Source organism: Prionailurus bengalensis, chromosome B4, assembly GCF_016509475.1.
Source record: "Prionailurus bengalensis isolate Pbe53 chromosome B4, Fcat_Pben_1.1_paternal_pri, whole genome shotgun sequence".
In the NCBI taxonomy this organism is placed as follows: domain Eukaryota; kingdom Metazoa; phylum Chordata; class Mammalia; order Carnivora; family Felidae; genus Prionailurus; species Prionailurus bengalensis.
In genome coordinates this window covers 38871070-38894325 of record NC_057358.1, presented here as the reverse complement: position 1 = coordinate 38894325, position 23256 = coordinate 38871070, and the positions used below count along the sequence as shown (strand labels likewise).

At 42.6% G+C, this 23256-nt stretch overlaps 1 protein-coding gene across 4 annotated transcripts in view; it reads left to right on the top strand.

Annotated features, from left to right (window-relative positions):
- The first annotated feature begins 115 nt into the window (after window positions 1–115).
- The window catches only part of PARP11 (poly(ADP-ribose) polymerase family member 11), a 68509-nt gene continuing 45368 nt past the window's right edge, over window positions 116–23256 (top strand). For 2 of the 4 annotated variants that reach the window (XM_043564222.1, XM_043564219.1), the window contains exon 1: window positions 21413–21615. Coding sequence is in view for 1 of the 4 variants with exons in the window: in XM_043564220.1 (XP_043420155.1) it covers window positions 21598–21615 (18 nt within the window). In the remaining 3 variants the exon portion in view is untranslated. Of the gene's footprint in view, window positions 297–21410; window positions 21616–23256 lie in introns of those variants that run through there. The other 2 variants (XM_043564223.1, XM_043564220.1) reach the window with 2 other exon arrangements.

Sequence of the window (23256 nt, the reverse complement as noted above, 5' to 3'; positions counted from 1 at the left end):
GCAGCATATTATTTATATTTCATTTTGTGTCAGCCCATATTTACATGTTGGCATATAGTGCATGTCACTGAAAGATTTTCAACGGAACCGGTCCCAAACAGGGACCAGAGGCATCTTGTTGTATCTACCTCTCCTTGGGGGACTTCGCTCAATCGTGCAATGCTTTCTGGATGCCGTGGTTTGCCTGGTTGTACCTTCACTCAACTGGAAAGCATCTGGTCCTTATCTATTCATCTTACCATGAGAAACTTTGTCAAAAGCCCTGCTGAAAGATTCGCTCCCTCTGGAACAATCCGGTGAGTTTTGGTAACCTTTCAAAAAAAATGTAAAAAATATGAAATGATGTCAGTATGATGTGGTTTATTCTGCATGAATTTGTACTGGCTTCTTGAGAATACCACTTCCTTTTTGATGTGATTATAATCTCACTCTTTAATAACCCAGGTTAGGGTTTGCTGGGATCAAAATTAAACTGAACAGTGCAAACTTTCCCGAACCTACGTAGTCTCCCTTTTGACAACTAGGACAGTTGCCCATCACTATTTCTTTGGCATCCCTCCAGAGATTCCTGAAAGATTACTGACAATGGTTCTGTGATTAAATCTACAAGCTGTTTCAGTCCCCAGGCATGTAATTTGTCAGGGCCTGGAGACCTGAGCTTATTTAGAGAGGCCAGGTATTTATTTTCTAAGGAGCTTCGCACCTAGGGCTACAATTTCCTCTTCACCATGTTTATACTCTTTCCAGCTTAAAGATCCTTCTTGGAGATAGAGAGGATGGAAGCTAAGTAGGAGTTGAGTAACTCTGCTTCGTATCTCTCACCTGCTAGCATTACATCCTCTGCCCTAAGCACTGGACCTGTCCTTCCCTAGTCTTCCTGAGCAGAACATATATGCATAAAGCCCTTTCTGCTGTTCCTGAGCACTTTTTGCAAGTCTCAGCTCCTTCTGAGCCCCTGACTTGCTAACGTGGTGGCTACAAGCGAGTGACACTCTGCTTTTCTGCTCTGATTCTGTGCCCCTCCCTCCCACTTTTGTAAAGGCTCTTTGAAAACCTAAGGAGTGCTGTGGAGTTTTCGCTTCTGGCTGTGCCGGGGTCCCCTTTGCGGCTGGACATCGTGTTTTCTGAATTTGATTTAATTTGGTGGAAAATGTTTCTTTAATACAACCTCTGTCCTCCTGTCCTTTAAAAATAAAACACAATAAAATAAAACGAAACAGAGTAACAACCAAAAAGTTCCTCTTCAGGTTTGCTTCCTATCACAGATGCAAATGAGGTCTGGTAAACAACTGGTGGACTTTTAGGCTCATCATGTTCAATTTGCCTAGAAAAATGTATGACAAATGATAAAAAATGTTGCTTAACTTGCTTCAAATAAGAATGTGGAGGAGCTGTTCTTTCCAGTTTATTGTGCAATGCGAAAGAGGGGAGAGGGCAGAGAATAAGAAAGAAGAAATTAACATTGAGTGCCAACAACACTATTTCATTTAATTTGTGTATCACTCCTGTAAGCACTGTCCTGAATTTGGAGATGGAAAACATGAAGCTTGGTTTAAGTAACTTGAAATAACATTGTCTGTGATCTAATAGATCGAGCCAAGAGTCTAACTCAATCTGTATGACCCTACTGCTTATTCTCTTTTTCCTGCATGATAGGTTGTAGGGAAAGCAGCTCACAGGACCAATTTAGCCCAGAGATGTGTTTTGTGAACCATATGGCATTTAAAAAAAATTGAATATATTGTCAACATTTACAATTTAGGAGATTTTCCATCATCAAATTCCAGATTTCCAGCTTCTTTTGAAAATTTGTAGACCCACATTTTTCCCCTGCCAACCACTGGCCAAGTTGAAGAGAGGTGATCCCTTTAGGGAGATCATGCCCTCCCCAGGTCTTCATGATCTGTACTTCTTTCCTCATTTACATTCTCTACTTGGTTCTGCTAGGTATTTGGGTTTGCAAAGCCCAGGGCCATGCTGTGGCTCCATTGTTTTTCCTGGTTTCAGAGAGAAAGCCTTCTGCCACATGGAAAAGGAGGGAGCAAAGGTTATGAAAATCACAGATATGTCTCTTACACTCAATTCAGCCTTGTTATTCTCCTGGAAGAGGGGCTCCCAGAAACTCCAGGGGTTCCAAAAAGAATGTACTTACGTTACTCATCTTGTCCAAGCTCCTCCATTCCCAATAATGTACTCACTTTCTGTGCTGTGGTTTTTTAACCACAAAGTCTGACAAGAATATAATTTAAGACGTTAGAACCTCTAAGAATGGGGGCAAAAGTTTGTTCCTATGACTGCTTAAACAGGGTTCTCAAGCATAATCAAAGCTTATGTTCTCCATGAGTTTCTGGCTAAGCATGCCATCATAGATGGGCACTACTAACAGAACATTAAAAATATTTAGAGGCTGGAATGACCAGGCAGTGGAGGTAACCTAGGCTGAGAATCAGGAAACCTGTTTAATAGTCTTGGTTCTGTTACTAAAGGACACCAGGGCATAGGATATTATAGTAATACAGACTTGAGAAAATAAGTTCTAAACTAGGGCTGGTAGCTAAAATGGAGAATATAGGAGGAAATCTGAAAATCATCTTTAAAAAAATTATTTTAGAGGGAGAGAGACAGCAAGCATGGGAGAGGAGAAGGAGCGGCGGGGGTGGGGGTGGGGGGAGAGACAAACTTAAGCAGGCTCCATGCCCAGCACAGGACTTGATCCCATGACCCTGGGATCATGACCTGAGCTGAAATCAAGAGTCAGACACTCAATTGACTAGCCACCGAGGCACCTCTGAAAATCATCTTCAAGGGAGAAATCCATTCACTCATTCAGGTACTTGACACATATTTACTATGTGTCCACATTTTAGTCAATGAGGGTTCAGAAGTTAACAAGACAGACAAAAATCCCTGCCATCACGGAGCTTACATTTTAAAAGGGAAAGGTAGGCTATTAAAAGAAAAAGAAAAACAAGTAAATATACATAATGACAGTTGGTGATAAGGCTGTGGAAAAATCCAAGCAGGGTAAGGGAGTTAGGGAGCTTTGAGACTGGAAGAAAGCTATTTAAATAGAGTAAGTGGGACATCTTCAGCAGGAGATGAAATTGGAATACAAACCTGAAGAAGTAAGGAAGCAAATCATATAGGTATTTGGAGAAGAGTATTGGGGTAGAGGAAAGACCAAGGGCAGATCCAGAGGTGGGGCCACACCCAGCATGTTTGAGATAAAAAAGAGGCCAGCATAGGTAGAGTGGAGAAGGCAAGGGGGAGAGAATTTAGAAACGGGGCACAACAAGCAACAGGGCTTCAGACCATGGAGGGACTCGCAGACCACTGTAGACACTTTGATCTTTGTTCAGGTCATCGTGGGAGGCAGGGAAGTGACAAACTCAGGCTACACGGGATTGCTCTGAGAGCTCTGTTGAGAATAGCATGTAGGCAACCAGGCACAAGCAGGGAGTTAGGAGGCCATTACATGGTGACTGGACTAAGGAAGTACCTTGGAAGTGGTGGGTTGCAGTTGTATTATGCACATTACATTGAAGGTAAAGAGAACAGGATTTGCAGAAGGATCACCATAGAATATGAGAGAAGAGAGAGGGAGCAGGGGGTGGGGGGAGGAAGGAGATTGGATTCTAAGATTTTAAGCCCCAGCAACCAGAAGAATGCCATTGACTAAGATGGAGAAGGTTGTGAGAAGACCAAGTTTTGGTATAAAGACCAGAGTTCAGTTTTGGATGCCTTCAGATGCCTCTTATACATCCAAATAGAGATTGTGAATGGGCAATTGGATACATGTACATGCAATTCCAAATGCAGGCATCATAGGCATATTGATAATATTTAAAACCATGGACTGGATGAGGTCACTCAGGGAGAGAGAGTAATTAGAAAGAGGTCTAGGGACTGGGTCCTGGACATTCAAACAGTAAGAAGTGGGGAATAAGGTGGAATCAACAAAGGAGCCTGGAAAGCTGTATCCAGGAAGGAAGAAGGAAAATCCGAAGAGGGTGGCTTCCCAGAAGCCAAGTGAAGAGAGTGTATTAAAGAAGGATGGAGTGATCAACTCAGCCAAATGCTGCCAAGGGGTCAGGCACAGTGATTACTTGGGATGACCGCAGACTGCAATGGTGAGGCAATTATTGGTGATTTTCATAGGAACGGTCTTGGCAGTGATGGCATGAGTGGGAGGGCATGAGAGGGTAGGATGCTGTGAAATCCTAATGAGACCGAGTTCAACAGAGAATATGGGAGAAGAAAGATTGGAGACTATGAGTATAAACAACTACTGAAAGGAGTTTTGCTGTGTAAAGAAGAGAAACGGGATGGCAGCTGGAGGAGGAAGTGGGGTTAGGGAGGTTTCCTGTGTGTGTGTGTGTGTGTGTGTGTGTGTGTGTGTGTGTGTGTTTAAGATAGAGCCATGTCTGAATGCTCATGGGACAGATCCAGTAGAGAGCAGAGAAGTGATTCTCCAGAACAGAGGGGAGAATTGCTAGGAAAATGTCTGAGTAAATTTGCAGGATGGGATCTGGTGTGTGCATGGAGAAAGTGGCCTTTGCAAGGACCAGGGCCAGCTCATCCATAGCAGTGGTATAAAGGTGAGATACAGGGGTGTCTGGGTGACTTAGTTAAGCATCTGACTCTTGATTTTGGCTCAGGTCATGATCTCAGGGATGTGAGATCAAGCCCCACATTGGGTTCCATGCTGACAGCACGGAGCCTGCTTGGGATTCTCTCTCTCTCTCTCTCTCTGCCCCTCCCTCACTCACACGCACAAGTGCTCTCTCTCTCTCTCTCTCTCTCTCTCTGTCTCAAAAATAAGTAAGATAAAAATTTTAAAAGAGAAAAATAAAGTTGTAACACAGATATGTTGGTACATGGGGTGACAAAAACGTGTAGCTATAGCTGGTCTCGCCACCAAGTTGAAAATGTGTAGGACAGGGAGAAGTTAGAAAGCCAGACCGAAATACTCATGAAGAGGTTGGTAAGGGATAGATGTGTTTAACTCCACTAACTGAATCTGAGAAGACACCAAGTGGAGGCATCCTCTAAGTCATGAGACAGAGTAGACTTGAGGGTCACAATTAGCTGGTCTACTTCAGGCGCCATGACCATAGGTATTTCTCCTTTGTCACGCTTCTTTTTTTTCTTTTTTAAGTTTATTTATTTATCCTGGACACTGCCACTCATAGAGACTCATAACTGCAGTTCTCTTCAACTCCCACACCATCATAAAGGTCAGAGATTCATCTTCCAAGGCCAGGGACCCTTTAGGAACTAATGCCAGCACAATCTTCTTTAATCCTGACAGTTCCACCTTCTCAATGTCCTCTTGCTCCAAAGGCAAAAAGAATATTTGGGTCTTTGATGGCCAAGTGACCCCTTTTTGCCATGCAGAAAGTTTCTCTGTTGTTTTCTTTTTCCTACTCCAAGAATATTTCCATTTACCAGTTCATTAAAAGGTATGATAAGGATACAGATGACCATTCAGATGGAAGAGATGCATAGGGAAAGGTGTAGGGAAGGGGTATGGAGCTTCTGTTCTATATAGAGATACTCCATTCTCTTGAAATCTCCATGTGTTCACCAACCCAGAAGCTCTGAAAGTCACAATTAGAGATGAAGACTGTGGGCACTGCCATCTGAGATGATGGCTAAAAAGCATGAGATGGGATGAGTTCACTGAGAAAGACAAAAAAAGGAAGAACATAGCCCAAGGAGTAAGTGTTGCAGGACACCCACACTTAGGGAGCTGTGCATGCACGTGTGTGTGTGTGTGTGTGTGTGTGTGTGTGTGTGTTGGGGTGGGAAGGCAGAAAACACAGAAAAAAGGCATTGCTTGGTTTGTGAGTTCATACCTACTTTCGTGCTCAAGGGAGTGAAGATAACCAAGCATGCCAGAGAGAATGGAAGAGTATTTTCAGAAAGGAGTCTTTAGCTGGGTGACCAAACCCAGGGAGGCCCCAGGGCTGAGAAAGGGGGCAGGGAGGGTAGCTTAGGAAAGTCACCAGATTTGAGAAGAAGAAGGTCACTGGCTTTCAGGGGAACAGTGGAAGAAGTTGGGTAGATGCCCAGTCTCAGGGGCTTAAGATGTAATTAAAAAAAGAAATGGAGACACTAGGTGGGTGTAAGGTTTTACACATTGAAACAATGTTCCCATGAAATGAAGAAACTTCTATGAGAAACCATATAGTGTCTCTAAAAACCAAGCAAAACACTTTGAGGGATATCCAGGACGACGTGAGGAAAGGGAATCATGGAGAGGGCAAGAGAACCCCGGAGGGAGTGTTGTGCCTGCACAGTCCTCAGACTGTTTCTGGCTGGGCTGTCCTGGTAGCATAGCCAGAAACTCTGCGGTGCAGGCGGAAGGACACAGCCTCCTGGTAAGATTGTACACAACAAGCAAATGGGAAAGCAACATGTGCTGTGCCCTAAAATCCCCCGGATCTGTCTTTCTTGGCCTGGAGAAAATGATAGGAGGCAGAACATGTAGATACCGAGTCTTCTGTTGCTTTCCTTGTTCGTTTTCTGAATTACTTTTCCCACAGGCCTCTAAGTCTGGCTGTTAATGTGTGTCTTTGAGGGGTTTTTCTAACACCCTCCTATTCCACATGAGAAGTCCAGGAGTTTATTCTTGGGGATGGCGCCATCAGAGATGGACCCTACAACTTTTGGAGAATGACAAATATTGTGCTTTGGGTCCTAAAGCCTCCTCCTAGCTATGTCTTGTGGAGGCCTTTATTGACACTGAGAGCCAAAAACTTCAGCCACAGTAGAATAAAACAGCTTCAGGCCCCCTGTGCTCCAGTTTGCTCTTTGACATTCTTACAGAAGGTCTCATGAAGCCTTTAGGACTAAAGCACACTGAACATTTTTACTTTGGAAAGAACTCGTGTTTTTCTTACATTTTAAAGATGCTTGCATTTATTTATTAATCCATTAACACATTTCTTTTTTTATGTTTATTTTTGAGAAAGAGCATGAGTGGGGGAGGGGCAAAGAGCGAGAGGGAAACCCAGAATCCCAAGCAGGCTCCAGGGTCCCAGAGGTCAGCACAGAGTCCGAGTGGGGTTCGAACTCACGAACCGTGAGATCATGACCTGAGCTGAAGTTGGAGGCGAAAGGGACTGAGCCACCGGGCGCCCCCATTAACACATTACTTAATAAATACATTAAAGTGCAGAAAATGAAGTTAAAAAAAAATCACCTCTCCACCTAAGGCAAGTCATTTTCTCGAAATAAAACAGATTTCAAGTACTTGAAATAACCGCAGTCATGGGGCCACGTGCTTGACCCGCATCACCAGATTGAATCTTCAGAACAAATTGATGAGGTAGGTATTTACTGTAGCTATTTTATAGATGAGGAAAGGGAGCCTCGGGGACATTCATGGGCCCAAGACCAAGAGCTGACAAATGGCAGAGCCAGAGTCCCATTTCCAATCTGCTCCACTGAACGTGTTTTTACACCACTGCAATCCCCCATGGTTTTTGGTCAACAGTTTTTCACATGGCGGCCTCTCTTTCACGGCTGTGGTGATGAGGGGTTTCCTTGTAGGAGGAAGTCCTCTGGGAAATCCATCGGGTCCCCTTTCCTCCTCCCCCAGTGATGCTACAATTCTCAGGGAGCTTGGACACCCCCCCCCCCCCCCCCCGCCCTTCCTCCTCCATACTGAGAACCTCTGTGTGTAGAGGGAAGACAAGGCAGCAATGGAGCCCCCTGCTGGTGAAGGGCAGGATGTGCAGACAGCTCAGAGGCTTGCAAAACAGGCCAGGTCACAATTCCTGTTCAGGGTCCCCTGGGGCCCTTACTAGAAGTGTGACTTGAGACAAGTGGCAAAACTCCGTGGGCCTCCGTTTCCTCAGGTGGAAGGAAGAAGTGATCTCATCCTCCTCTCTGGGGAGGTACGGTGGGGGTGGGGGGAAAGAGCCTTGCCCAGTCATCTGAGACCAAGCTGGAAGAGAAAAGGAGAAAATGTGGGGAAGCCATGGTCCAGGCAATGGGCCGGCTTGGAATTTGCAACCCAGTGAAGGCTGCAGGGGGGGGGGGTCAGGGGTTCAGGCATGTGAGAGATAAGGTTGGCTTCACAGGGATGGGATTTGCCAGGGAAAGTACTTTCCTTGATTTGAAGTGACAAGTGCTCTTGACAGTGCTCTTTAAGGGAAGGAGATGTGGCTTCAGTGGTGTAATTTCTGGATGACTGTTACTGGCGAGCAGGAGTTTATGTTCCCACGGCTGATGATGCGTCCAGCAATGCATGTGGCTGGGCTGTTTCTTCACACACTTTTACTTTTGCTTTCCTGTAAAGAGTTCCAGTGTTATCATTATGTTTAACAGTTATAAACACTCCCATTTATTACGAGCTTACTAAGCACTGGCTTTACTTGTATTTGCCTGGGAAATTTGTGCTTATCACCCCCAACCAGGGCAATGAGTGAGCTGTACAAACACTGCTTTATAAGCCTCAGGCTGGCTTGTTAGTATGCAGCTCTCACTATAATAGTACATGGTTCAGCCTCCAAGTTCCCAACTGTTCCTGGTGTTGGAAGATGGCAGGGGTAGTGACTACCAGAGAACTTAGCTTCTTCTCAGGTGTGTGGGGAGGTTTCGGGAGGTTGGGAGTCCTACACAGGAACAAAGATGTTTGCTGCCTTCTACATTCTACCCAGGCCCCTGGCCCCAGTGGATTCACAAATCACCGACATAGCATTTTGCTTACCACACAGTCCTTATCTGTTTCTTTAATGCTCTCTCCCCCAAGAAGGTGAGCTCCTCATGAGCAAAATCTAGATATCCTTTCTATTATCTCCTCGTGCCTAATGCCAATGTCCCCAGTAGGGTCTGGTACATAAGTGGATGTTCAGTGTGTGTTGAACATAAGAATGACTTCTTTTCTCAGCTCTGTTTCTGACATGCTTTGGGAGCAGCTCATTTTTGGAAAGAGTTTATTTTTCCTCTGTCACAAACTCATTCCAAGGCTTGCCCACAACTACAGGACAAGTTGACCCTTGAACGACATGGGTTTGAACTGCACAGTTCCAGATACACGTAGATTTTTTTCCAGTACAATATTGTAAATGTATTCTCTTTCTTAGGATTTCATTAACATTTTCTTTTCTCTAGCTTACTTTTTTGTAAGAATACATGCATGTAATATGACATATTACATATGTGTATATACACATTACATATAACATATAACACACAAAATACATGTAAATCGACTGTGTTATGGGTATGGCTTCCGGTCCACAGGAAGGGATGAGTAGCTGAGGCTTGGAGGAGCCAAAAGTCATACATGATTTTTTCTTGTGCAGGAGGTTGGTGCCCCTAACTCCCAAACTGTTCAAGGGTCAGCTGTATTTTTATGACAGTGGTGTGATTCTGAAGTGTTCTGTTGAGATTACTCATGACAATTTATAATTTACTATCAAGAACTATTTCACAAACATTGAGGGGAGAAGCCAGTTCTCCCTGGGATGCACTTGATATTATGTAGGACACACAACAGTAGTTTCTCCATTGTTAAGAAATGTAACTATACCATTTATTTGGTGAAATATAAATGCGTTAGGCTGTTGGCCAATAGAAGAAGGGTTGGATTAGAATAGGATGGGCACCAATGATGCAAATTGATCCTGAAGCAATTAGTTGTCCATTCAACAACTTTTCTCAAATTTCATAGCATAGGGAGGAAAGTGAGCTAGTTTGGGCTTTGTTATCAATTGTGTACTAAAATCCTTTTCTTGCTTTAAGATGAAATGTGTTCTAGTATTGAGCTATGTGGGCTTACTTCCTATGACTCCTAAGATAAAAAAGAAATTTCTGCATATTAGATTATTACCTAAATGTTCTGATTAGGAAAAACTGTCAATGGCTTGGAATTCATTCAATAGCCCACCAAACTTTTTGGAGTATCCCCTGGACACTGCTCAACAGGAAGAGGGGAAGAGGGAAGAAGGGAGCGGCCCAGGACACACAAATCAATAACAACACAATTCAACACCCACACCCAAATGCCACAAGGATTATTGTGATCAAGTGGCAGACCAACTGCACTGAATGCATCAGAGATTTGGAGAGAGGAGAGCACTGTGCCTGGGGGTGGTTAGGAAACACTGCCCAGGAGGATTGGTAACTGCACTGGGCTTTAAAGGGCCGGTGAAACCCCACTGAAAGAGATGGCTGGGAATCACATATCACATTTCACCTTAGGGAAGTGGCCTTGGCAAAAGGATGGACGGGCCTGTGCACCTGGAAGACGGCATGGTCCATCTGAATGGATAGTAGGCTTGCACCTGGGTGGAGGGGACACAGCCAGAATTAAACGCTGGGGCCAGATATGTCGGACTCTGAATGCCACACTACAACATTTGGATTCTAAACCAAAATGTATCTTCCAAATTAAAAAAAAAAAGGTGGAATAAATTTTATTGAGAGGAAACTGAAAGCCGAGATCAATGAAAAAAGCTAGTAAGAAAATGTTAGATTACTTGAGACATAGAACAGAGACCATCAGACCTTGAAGGGCCCTTCAACATCATCTGGTCCCAATGCCGTATTTCACAGATGGGGACGTTTCAGCTGAAATAAAATCAAAACGTACCCACGCTCACTCAGCTAGTAAAGGGCAAAGCCAGAGCTAGAAACTAGTGTGGTGTTCTTTTCACCCCCCTTAATAAATTCAAATCTCCAGACTTTGACAAATCACATCCCAGGTTGCTCAAAGAACTCCCAGAACCATTGTCAATAATCTTTGAAAAAGCATGGAGAATAGGAGAACTGTTAACAGACAAGAGAAGAACAAAGTTGTCCCGATTCTCAAAAAGGGGGAAAGGGGCATATTATAAAAACTATAAGCCAGTCAGCTTGACAATTATCCCTGGCAGAATTCTAGAACAGAATTTTAAAAAGCTATTTACTCCACAAACATTATTATAATAATAGAAACGAAGGGGGAAATAACCCACAATTTCCCCACTTTAACCCATCAACTGAACAGATTATTAAGTAGACTCTTTGTAAGTCTTTAGAAAAGCAGAGATCACTCAGAGCCAACCCGAAATCTCAGAAAACAAAACATGTCTTCATTTATTCCTTTTTGGATAGGGATATTAGACTGGCAGAAAGAAGAGGCATCAAAACCATACTTGCTTTCAGCATGGCATCTGACGAAATCTATCATAATCACCTTGTGGATGAGACATGACCTGGCTGATAGCCAATGGGTACAACCACGGCTGGTGTAAGAATTATACCTAAAGACTGCTGATTAGTACATATGTCAGCCTGAAGGGAAGCCACAGCGGTGAGCCCCGGAGGTCTCTCTCTTACACGTCTCTGAAAGGATTTTTGTCTGTGTCTTACAGGAGATGCTTATCAGATTTTCATATGCCATGAACAAGGAGGGATAGCTGAAATGAAGGATGATTGGATAATATTAATAATAATAATAATAGCAAACACTTAGCGTACACTTGCTATATTGCATGAACTGTGTTAAATATTTTTCCACAAAATTATCACACTTAAATTGTACCACTCTCTGAGGCAGGTGGTACACTAGCCCAAGATGACACAGTTCATGAGCAGAGGAACAAAATTTTGAATCCCATTATGTCTGGCATTGGAGTCTGAATTAAATGAATCTATGTAATTTTGACAGACCACAGCCAGAAACTGAAATCCGTGCCACATCTCAGAGCTGAACACATGCATTATAACTTAAAAAATTAATTTCATATACAAGGATTGGGCCGGTCTGACTTACCACATCCATGGGAGTGACCTAGGAGTTGGCCACAGGCTCCAAAAAGAAAATGGTGAAGAGAATTCACCAAATGTGGGTCCTCTTCATAGAAACACAGTGTTTGAACCAAGGCAGCTAATGGTCCTGCTGGCTATGTGATCAGAACACGTTTTAAGATAAATCAGAAAAAGGCAACCAAAATCAATTCAGAAACCATGTTATATAAAACATGGTTGAAGAAAGGGCTGAGAAGTCCTAAACCATCACATATATTTTTAAAATTTTTTACATGTTTTTATTTATTTTGAGAGAGAGAGCAAGAGAGAGAGAAGGGGAGGGGCAGAGAGAGAGGGAGAGAGAGAATCCCAAGCAGGCCCTGTGCATGAGCACAGAGCCTGATTTGGGCTCGAACTCACAAACCATGAGATGATGACCTGAACCAAAATCAAGAGACAGTTGCTTAACTGACTGAGCCACCCAGGAGCCCCTGAAACATCACATATTTAAAAACAAGTCATATGAAAAAAAGCTCAGAATTCCTTTAAAAAGAAGAATGGAAATCTATGGGTAGAAGTTATAAAGAGCCATGCTTTGGTTCAACCTAAAGGATTCTCTGTTGGAATTCTCTGGAAATACGATGGGCAGTTTCTCAGAGTGGCCAGTTTGCCGTTACTATGAGTTTAAATAGACGGAGTGAGCCCTTGTTAATGTGGAAGAAGTTAGTGTGGGAGCTGGGAGGAAGACAGAGGTCATGTAAGCTCCTTTCCAAATCCAAAATTCTAAGACTCCACTTAGATGTTATCTTAGCAGAATTTGGTTAGTGGTTATGGTTCCAATAGTGAATAACTTATCAAATGGTCCATCAACCAATCCTGAAACAGATACAAATATGTTCAAACAATATGATTTGTTGGGAAATAGGAACGTTTCTACTTTAATTCTTAATTGAATTTGTAGCTACCTGAATATATATCAGTATTATTTAACTGGCAAAGGTCCATCCATATCAATCCATATCAGAACAAGAATGTAAAACTTCTCACTTTTAATTCTACTGCACAGTTGAGCCTCCTGACCACCTATCTCTTTTTGACACTACATAGTTGAGAGATCTGTAGTTTTTTATAAATGCCTTTACTCCTAAATACACATTATACTGCTTTCATTCGGTCTTGACCATTTGGTTGATTTGGGGTAAAGCAGCACAATTAGATTATTGCTACTCCAGACAGCTATTCTTAAATGTGCTTGACAAAAGCTGATTTTGCCCACCCAGAAACAAAGGAATTCTCTGGCTTATTAGAAAGTTTGTGCTCCCTTTTTTTTTTTTTTTTTTAATTAAATCACAGCCATTCTTGCCTGTGTGCCAGCGCCATCTAGTGATGAAATGAGCACATTTCCAGTCAGGGAGTAAAAACCCTGTTTCAGACAATCTGAGGGACCACCATTCCTATCTGCATCCCAAAATATTTGGAGTGGAAGATACCTCAGGGGCCAAATATTCAACAGGCTTGTATCATCGTCTCATCTAGGCAGGCTTTCCCCAAGATCCTTCCCAGAGACAGTGATTTTTAGTCTAGTCCCAGAGTAAGTATTCACCCAGGAGAGCCCAGGCAGAAAGATATCCTCCCAGGACAGATGAAAATGAACGAATTGAATGGTAGAGATCACGCTGATTTTTTCCTTTCTATTTGTTTTTAGTTTCACTTTTTTTTTTTTAAGAAGTCATGGCAAGTGAGGACATGCAAAGGCATGTGACTGGAGACCTGCAGAAATGCTTAGAATAGCCTCAGGGAGTGGGAATGGATGCGAAATGAAAGCATGACATAGGAAAATGTACAAGCGCCCTACGATAGAGGGGAGGAACTTAACTTTCTTCAGGGCAGAGGTTTTTGAGAAGTGATTCCCAGGCAAATCTTGTTCAGTTCTATGGTAATGATCAGCCTTGTCTTAAAGCCATTCCACATTTCACCCACTGGACTTTGAAGGGAAGGATATTACAGGCATTCCTATTCCAGTTTTAGAATTATTCAGGATCATGGATAATGTTAAGAGTATCCTATCAAGTAAGAATGTAAACATGAGAGAGCATCATCGACAAATGTTAAATGTTGATGGAGGGATTTGGATTACATGTTTGCTAGGGTTCATTTTCTCCTCTGAAAGTTTCTTATTCTGTGATTTGAGTTCATCCACAAGGTCTACAAGGAGTGCCTTTGTATCAGGGGTACCTATCTCAGAGGGCCCACGGTTTGACAGAGTAAGAGCCTCCTTGTTTCTTTAGTTGCATAGGTGAGTCAAAGCAAAATGATCTGGACAGGAGAACTGATTCTTAGCTGATTCCTGTCCTTGCATTCTTTGGATGGCTTGTGTATTTACTTGATATCTTTTACAAGTCTTACATGTAATTCTCTTTTTAGTTTCCTCCAATAGATTAAAAGTTCCTCAAAGGCAGAGAGTTTATCTTTTGCTTCCTGGATGTCTGGGCATCATGGCGCTGATATACCTTAGCCCAGCATCTGATCTGTCTCATTATGACACCAAATCATGGACTGTGAGATCTGGCAGCAACATTGGAGATAACCTGGTCCAATGATCTCATCTTTTAGATGTGAAATTGAGGCCCCTAAAGGGGATGTGACTTGTGCAACATCACCCAGCTAGTTAGGACCAGAGCTTGGATCAGCCTCTGAGTCTCCTGACTGTTCTAGACTTTAACATGTCATCTCAAGCTTCTCTCCCATAAAGGCAGGGAACACGTGCCCCCTAACCCTCAGCTGGAAACAGTCAGCCACAAGCAAGAAGCTGCTTCTAACATGTCATCTCAAGCTTCTCTCCCATAAAGGCAGGGAACACGTGCCCCCTAACCCTCAGCTGGAAACAGTCAGCCACAAGCAAGAAGCTGCTTCTAACAGTATGTGACTATTGCCTTCTCATGTATGCGAATATTACCTTCTATTGCATAATAGATACGTGCTTGTCTCAACATACAAATGTTAGAATTATTGTTTTCTAATAAGGAAAATTGGTACCAAAGGTATAATGGGAAAGTCATTTATTCCTTGGCATAACGCTGTAAGCATGGAAGTCAAAACAAAGTTGTAACTTTGGGTGGAGTGCTTGGGGTTTAAGACTGGTGGACATCTATCTGAGTATGGTTCTGGACTCCCTGAAGCTATGTGAAGGAGGCCAGAGGAGGGTAAACCATGGATGTGAAAGCAAAGATCCTATATTTAAAAAAAAAATGAATTGTTTTAGCCGCTTTTTTTGAGCTGTAATTCACATACTGTACAATTCCTTTATTTAAAGTGCATAATTCAATGGTTTTTAGTATAAAGGCACTCTATCTTGAGAGAACAGGAAGAAAGCATGAGAACAGCCAGTGGTCAGTGTATTACAAACACACCTCCTCCACACGGTGCCTTTTAAAGTGGAAGGAAAGACAATACATATCTAGTTTTTAAATGCAGTGTATGCTCTGTCCTGCCTCCTAGTGATCTATAGGGCATTATTAATCTACAGAAGCCCCCTCTATTGCTCACCAACTCCCCCTCCCACACTGAATCAAAGCTCTATCCGTAGACACGTCCTTGATTTGCTGGACGAAAGCAATGGACTTCACGGTGAACTTGCAGAAAAGAGCAGTCCTCGAGTTGGTGGGCAAAGGGTGCAAAGGGTCAGGGAAAGGGATGTAGGCAGTAAGGCAACAAGTAACACTGCCTTTTTATAAAGAAGAACATAAATTTATCTTGGGGGAGTACTTGAATTCCAATTGCAATTGGGTAATCAGGTCTGGTGTCAGAAGTAGATGGGTTGAAACCACATTGAAAACTGGCATAGAGTAGTAATTAGGGGCACAGGCTCTGTAGCCAGCCACCTAGGTTTCAATCTTTGGTCTTGGGCCAAGGTAATTAATCTCTCTGAGCCTCACTACCCTTACGTGTAAAAGGGGGTAATAAAGGCACTTACTCTATAGGGTTGTTATGAGAATTATATTTGTTGGTATATAGAAAGAGCTTATAACAGGGTCAAACACATACTTTGTGCTGTGTATTTGCTAATTGTTATACCAGGCCCAGTTCAATCTGCACAACTTATCTGCTCCCTGCTCTCCAAACATGCACACTCAGACACACTCACACTCTTAGGAAATTTGCACCAACTGTTCCCTCTGTATGGAATACTTTTTGCCCAAATATACATCACACTTGCTCCCTTACCTCTTCCAGACTTTTCCTCAAATGTTACCTTCTCAATGAGGACCATCCTGATTACTCTCAATATCCTTACCTTGTTTGTTTTTTTTCTGTAGTCCTCATCACCCTATAACATACTGCACAATGTTGTGCCTGCCCCCCTAGCATGTAAATTCCACAAGAACAGGGATTTTTCTCTATTTTGTTCACTGATCTATCCTAAAAAGCTAGAGACAGTGCCTAGAACATGGAGCGTGGTTGGTAAATATTTGTCAAATGAAGAACTGAAGAGTGATTCATATCAGATAATTTGTTCTAATTTCTTGACCTTCCTGGACGTGCTCATTAGGAACAAGAGAAAGCCCCACATGCCTGGAATGACCTAATGCAGGCAGGACACCCTCCGGCCACTCTTTCCATCACCCAAAGCTTTTGCTTGCCTCCCTGTCTCCTAATTTTTAAAATTATTTCTTATGGAAGTGTTTTCCTGCTTTCTGCTTTTAACCTCAAAGCTTCTCACACTCTTTTCTAAGTCATTTCTGTTGTCCCTTTCCGGATCAGTCCTATTAAGTCCTTCTTGACAATGTGATGACCAAAACCCTAATGTGGCATTCCTGGAAGGAAAGCGCCAGCCAGGAATGTCACAGCCCCAGAGCCTTTTCAGAATCTCCATCCTCTAATTAGGATGGCCACACATCTCAGCTGCTGCTTTTGACTGCTGCTGTGAGCTGCATGTTGATGCCCAGCATTGTGCCCAGATAATTTCCCTGAGCAGCTAAAACTAATAATCAGTGGTATTTTCAATAGAGCCTTGCCATTTAGTGGGGGAGTTATTTAGCACTTCATTTTTTTTTTTCAGTTGAATTTAATTTCTGGTCATGTTTCCTAATTAGGAAGATTTATGGGATTCATTTTGATTTTTTGAAAAATTCCTTCCCAGGAATGCTTATCTCGGCTTCAGCAAATGTTTCATCTGCTTGTTTCACCTCTTAATTCCTGTCGGGGTTGTTAATGCGTCAGACTTCAACAGCAGGGCTGATTCTGGGGCTGCCTCATTGTTGGCTCTTTTTCAGGCTGAGGCTGGGTCTTTATGTTCAAGGCTGATGGGCACAAATGCTGCTTTTTCTCCCTTACTCCGGGTACCCTCTTGTGGCCCCTCGGCGTTCCTTTTGCGCCTTCTTCCGGTCTCCGGCTCCTCCTTTCTGTCAAATCCAGCCTGTCTTCCATGTGCATTTTGAGCACTCCCCTATTTCTGGCTGTAAATGAAGATTTAAAAATAAAAACAATTGTGAAAATTACATTAAAATTATAAGTGATGCTATATCTTGCATCTCACCACTTACTGGTTCTCTTTTCTCCCTCTACTGTCTTTATGTGACATTTGGTTTTCACCACTTTCCCTTGCCACTCAACTAATGGTTTTCTGATCATTTTCATGCTTTCCATTGACAGGTCTCCACTGCTCCTTTTATTCTCCTCTTTCCTTTCCCCTCAGGCATTTCCTCCCTCCTCTCCTGGTATTCAAAGATCTAATACAGTCAAGCAGGTGGAAGGGGGGCTGCGAGCACTCAGTATCCTTGGGCTGGGGTTAGCATGGCTCTAGACGCTTCCACCCAGAACACATATAGAAAACATGTAAGATAAAGTAAACTGTCTTCCATTTGTTTGGTCTTCCTGAGAAAGCCAGTGACCATGGGCAGTAAGCATAGTTTCTACTGCCATGGCACATTGCCCAGAGCCATAATGTAGAGGGAAACATTCCCAGTGCCAGACCTTGTGTGACAGGAGACATTTCAAGCATTACATGCAGAGAGTAATCTATTGAAAGACTGAGAGGCTGGGCCCCAGTGATGGGGCCCGTCCTTGAGAGGTATAGAAAAGTATAGTCAAGTTGTTTCCTATGAGGATATTTTAGAAAGTCCCAGATCCATTGCATTTCCTTAGCCAAATAAGAGGTGCCTTATTAGTACAATTTCAAATACCTAGATGGCCCAAGTAGGTAATTTAAGGATGAGAGATATTGGCCTGGTAACTCAGGTAAAGCTGAGAGGCCATTCCTAGTGGGACGGGATCAGCAAGACTTTAGCCAGTTGTTGGCGTATGAGAATACCGAGTCTAAGCGAAGCCAGAGTCACAGTATTGAATGTGAAATTTCCTAGTTTTAAAATGGCAGTAACTTACCTCTTAAACTTAGATACTCTGTGTGTGCTAAAGCTCATTAGCTATCAGTTTGCGACCCCAGGACTAAATGGTCATTAAGGTCCCTTCCCACTCTTGTTCTCTCAGTGGTCATAAATCAAGAATGATAGGAAAAAAGTTTAATACTAAACTTCGCACAGATATTTTCAATTTATGAAATATGTTCCCTTCATATTGCTTTGAGATATAGCAGTTTATATTTTAAAAGCTGATATATATTCAAACCAGTTGTGTTCTCTCCATTCCATTCTTTGATCACCACCACTGGCAACTCTAAGACTTCAAGGAAATGAAGTATAGTCCCAGCCCCACAAGGGTGGAGGACATGGTCTTAACTTGCTTTATAAAAATCCCCATCTTTGAAAAAGAGCTAAATAGTATTCACTTAATAAAAATTGTTGAACATGAACACAAAAAACACTAGTAACAATGGGCCAATTTCATTAATTATAAATAAATTTTAATCCTAAATAATGGAATCCAGTAGTGTATTCAAAGAGTAGTGAACGCACTAAAGGGAGTGTTTATTTCAAGTATGTAGGGGTGGGCTGGACATTAGGAAATCTAGTACAGTTATATTAACAAGTCAGAGTAAAAAGTGAACATAGTAATAGAGCTTAAAGACAGTTCATAAAATTTAACCTCCTTTCCTACCTAAAACCTTGTAGGACACGAGGATTAGAAGGAAGTTTCTTTAAAGATGACTGTATTTTTAGGGGCGCCTGGGTAGCTCAGTCAGTTGAGCATCCAACGTCGGCTGGGGTCATGATCTTGCGGTTTGTGGGTTTGAGCCCCACGTTAGGCTCTGTGCTGACAGCTCAGAGCCTGCAGCCTGCTTCAGATTCTGTGTCTCCCTCTCCCTCTGTTCCTCCCCCACTCGCACTCTGAAAACAAATAAAAAAAAATTGAGAGATGACAGTATATTTTAAGATTTTATTTTTAAGTAATCTCTACACCCAACGTGGGGCTCAAACACACAACCCCAAGACCAAGAGTTGCATGCTCTACCGACTGAGCCAGCTAGGCACCCTAAGGTGACAGTGTATTTAAAAGATATCAAGAACGAACTAGAGACAAATGCTTGTTTTACTGCATTGTAGACTGAATGTTCATTCTCTTGTCATATGTTCCTCAAAAGTTTTCTGAGGTTTTGGCCAATGCAATAGTAAGAGAAAAAACTGCATTATTTGCAGGTAAAATGATTGTTGACATAAAAATTCAGAGAGATCAGCTTACAAACTATTAGAACTAATAAGACATTTTTCAGTGTGTAGGGTTACATGTTAAATAGACAAAAATCAATAGTTTCCCTAACTTACAGTAATGAAAAATGTCTCATTTGCAATGACACCAAAAAATTATAAAGTATATTGGAACAAAATTCACAAAAATTGTGCAAATCTTTGTGAAAAAATATGTATGTATTTGAAAATATAAAATAACTAAATACATGAAGAGATGTATTCCTGAATGGGAAGACTCACGATTTTGAAAATTTTGAAAAAGAAGGTAATTAGGAGAGAACTTGCTTTATGAAACAGCAAATATGTTACAAAGCTACAACGATTATAAGTGTGACATGGCAGGGTAATACACAGATAATAAAATAGACAAGAATGTTCAGAAACAGATATGCCTCCCTCCCACACATTTAGTTTGTAATTAACGTGCCACTTCAAAGCATTGGGGAAAAAATGGGTTATTCAATAGGTGATATTGGGGTAACTGGTTAACTATTTTGTAAAAAGTAAAGTGGAAAAAATAAGGTGAAGATATCTATCTGAATCCATTTATAAGAAAAAATTAGAGATTTCAAATTTAGACACTATTCTTGAGTGTGATTTGGCAATATGTACCAAAATTTCTATAATCTCTTATTTAGATTATAATCTCTATAATCTCTTATTGAACAATTCCATTTATAAGAACTAATCCAAGGAGGTAAGTGGACAAATGTATAAGAATGTTTATTGCTGCACTTTTTAGAATAGCAAAAATTGAAAACAACTTAAATATTTAACACAATGAATTACTTCAAATGTGTGTGTGTAAGATATACATACAAACCGCGGAATGCCATGGGTCTCCTTCAAAATGATGAAATAGGCTTAAATGCATTGGAGTGAAGGCTATCCATATGATATTAAGTGAAAGAACCAGGTTCTAAATCTATAGGTATTCCTTGATCAAAAAAAAATTTTTTTTTAAATGTGTAGAGCTATGTAGAAAAGCCCGGAAGGATAATATAAACAAACGGTTTCTTGGGGCGCCTGGGTGGCGCAGTCGGTTAAGTGTCCAACTTCAGCCAGGTCACGATCTCGCGGTCCGTGAGTTTGAGCCCCGCGTCAGGCTCTGGGCTGATGGCTCAGAGCCTGGAGCGTGTTTCCGATTCTGTGTCTCCCTCTCTCTCTGCCCCTCCGCCATTCATGCTCTGTCTCTCTCTGTCCCAAAAATAAATAAACATTGAAAAAAAAAAAAAAAACGGTTTCTTTTCCCTTTCTCCTGGGTAGATTCTATTTCTTTGCCCAGAAGATTCTCCCTATCTCTTAGGGTTCTTTATCCAGGTAAGTTCAATAGTGTATCCTTTAGGTCTTAGCTTAAACTCCGTAGGCAGGAAGAAGGAAAGTAGACACTCTGTCCTAGGTAAGCGGCTCTCATAGAACCCTGTGCTTGCCATACTATCTATAAACCATACTGTACCTTTTTATTTACCTAAATTAACTTTTCCTTTCTTCCCCAAGACTCTAAGCTCTGCGAGGGCATGGGCTGCCTACGGGTCAGTCTAGCATGCCAGAGCCTAGCTAGCTGTCTGGGAGCTCTTACTGCATGTCAAATACTGTGGTCGGTGTTTTAAATGATCTCACTACACCCTCAGGCGGGTACTATTACTGTCTCCATTCTGAAGAGGAGGAACTTGAGAGACTGAAGTTTGTCCCAAAAGCCACTGGCCACTCTGGGATTAATTCTCAGGCCTGTCTGATTCTTGGCACTCTGACACGACACTCACTACGTAGTGATCAATAAATATCGTTGGAAACACAACCATCCGCTGCTTGAGGATCATTCGGGGAGGAAATGTTGCCGTGGGGACTCAGCACCGGAAAGGTGGTTGGAGAAGCCCTTTAAATTCCCTTACACTCCCCTTACTCGCAAGCCCCGCCCACCGCGATCCGCCCACCGCGATCCGCCCACCGGCCCAGAAGGGAGCGGCTGGGGCGGGACGAGCTTCCGGAGGCGGGGCGGGGCCAGCGCTGGTTGGCCGGTTCGGGCGGAAGTCGGGAGGGTCGGTGGTCCGAAGACGCTGGCTTGTGACAGGGCGGGGTAGAAGGAAGGCCTACATAAAGGTTGCCTCTCCATCCCTTCGCTCCCGGGAACCCTCGGAAAAAACCCAACACCCCGGTCCCGCGGCTAGCCCCTTCCCCCAGGCTCTCTCCGCTCGATTTCGCCACCGTTATGTGGGAAGCGAATCCGGTGAGTAGCCGGGCGGGACGGGGCGGACCCAATGGGCGGGGTTGAGGCGAGAGGGGAGGGAGGGGGTTCCCGGGAACTGCTCCCCCTCACCCGCTTCAGGCTGGGTGTTGAGTTCCGGGACCCCGAAGATCCCGGCCCTTGTGGGTTCTACAGTCTCTGGCCTTTTGAGCGGTAGAGAGGATTCCGTGGGATCCCCAACGCATTATTTCTTTCTGTTACAGTTATTTATTTGACTTGCTGTGGTTTCTCTGCCTTCCGCCCTTCACTGTCTTTTTAAACTTTGTGTTTTGCTTCCTGATCGGAGTTACGGGGCTTTGGACCTGTTACTCTTCCTTTGCTTCAGGTGTACCTGCCAGTCCCATCCGTCCAAAGCGAGGGGGATTCGACCCCCCGTGTCTTGAATGGGCCTAAGAGGAACCATCAGTACTCCTTTTCCCTTCTTGGTGGACAGTCATTTCAAACTTGGGGGACTGAGTGTATGTTCTAAGCCTCTAGATGGGGAAGTTCTTAGATTTTTTTTTTTTCAGTGGCCGGAACTGATGACCCGGGACTTTTCAACTGCAAGTCTTGTCTCTCTCTCTCTTGTTTGACTCCGGTATTTGCGTTGTGTCTGCACGTATTTTTGTCTGCTTTGCTTTTTATACATTTATTTAATGTGCCGCCCTCAAAGAGTGGAATCTGTTTGCCGAATATTCCATTAATCTCTTGTTAGAGTTGAAATCGCCTAGTAACATGGCAGACGTACACTATATACACCGTAGGAGTTGACCGTGGAAATGGCAGAATCACATTTTGCCAAATTGTTGAACTGTGTGAAACTACCTCCTATGCTGAGATAACTGCCCAAATTTATTTACAGCCCCGTCTACATACTTGCAACAAGTCTTTTGCTGTAATCAACACTTATTTTTTCCCATTTCTGGAATATATTGCCAGATGAGTTGGAGAGTTTATCAGTTAATTCTGTTATGTTTTTAAAGTTTTTGGCCAGTAGCAACTAGTCTTTTGGTCCGCACTTGTTGGTTGTACATCCCAGCCCATCATGTCATCATCTAAGATTTTTGTTGTTGTTTGTACATATAATTGTGCAGTGTCAGGCCTCATCAGAGAAAAGTGATTGCTGGCATTTGATTTTAGCAAAAGTAATTTAGGATTATGAGAATGTGCTCTCTGCTTTTATATTCATTTTCACTGTCATCAACCGTCTTCATTTTATATCATTATATGTATATGTGTGCATGTATATGTGTACATTTGATGTGTGTGTATTCAATTTTTATTAACAGTCCCTTTTGTCTTGGTTTCTCTGTACAAACTTTCTAGTCACCGCAGTATGTCTTGCTCAAATTCTTCACTATATGGTAAGCTCTAGATGGGCAGGGATTTTTGTCTGTTTTGTGAGGATTTTTGTATCCTCAGACTAGAGAACAGAGCCTGGCACTTAGCAGGCACTCAGTAAATAATTGTTGAATTAATAAAGGTGATTGGATTAGGACTAGAGAGAGTCCTTGGCTCCTACTGTTCACTCTGCCTCCTCTGTCACATAGATAGTAGCATCTGCTGTTGGCTTATTTGTAAGTTTGTAAGGATTATAAAGATATTAGTGAATGTCTCATATATTTAGTTTGCTATATCATTATC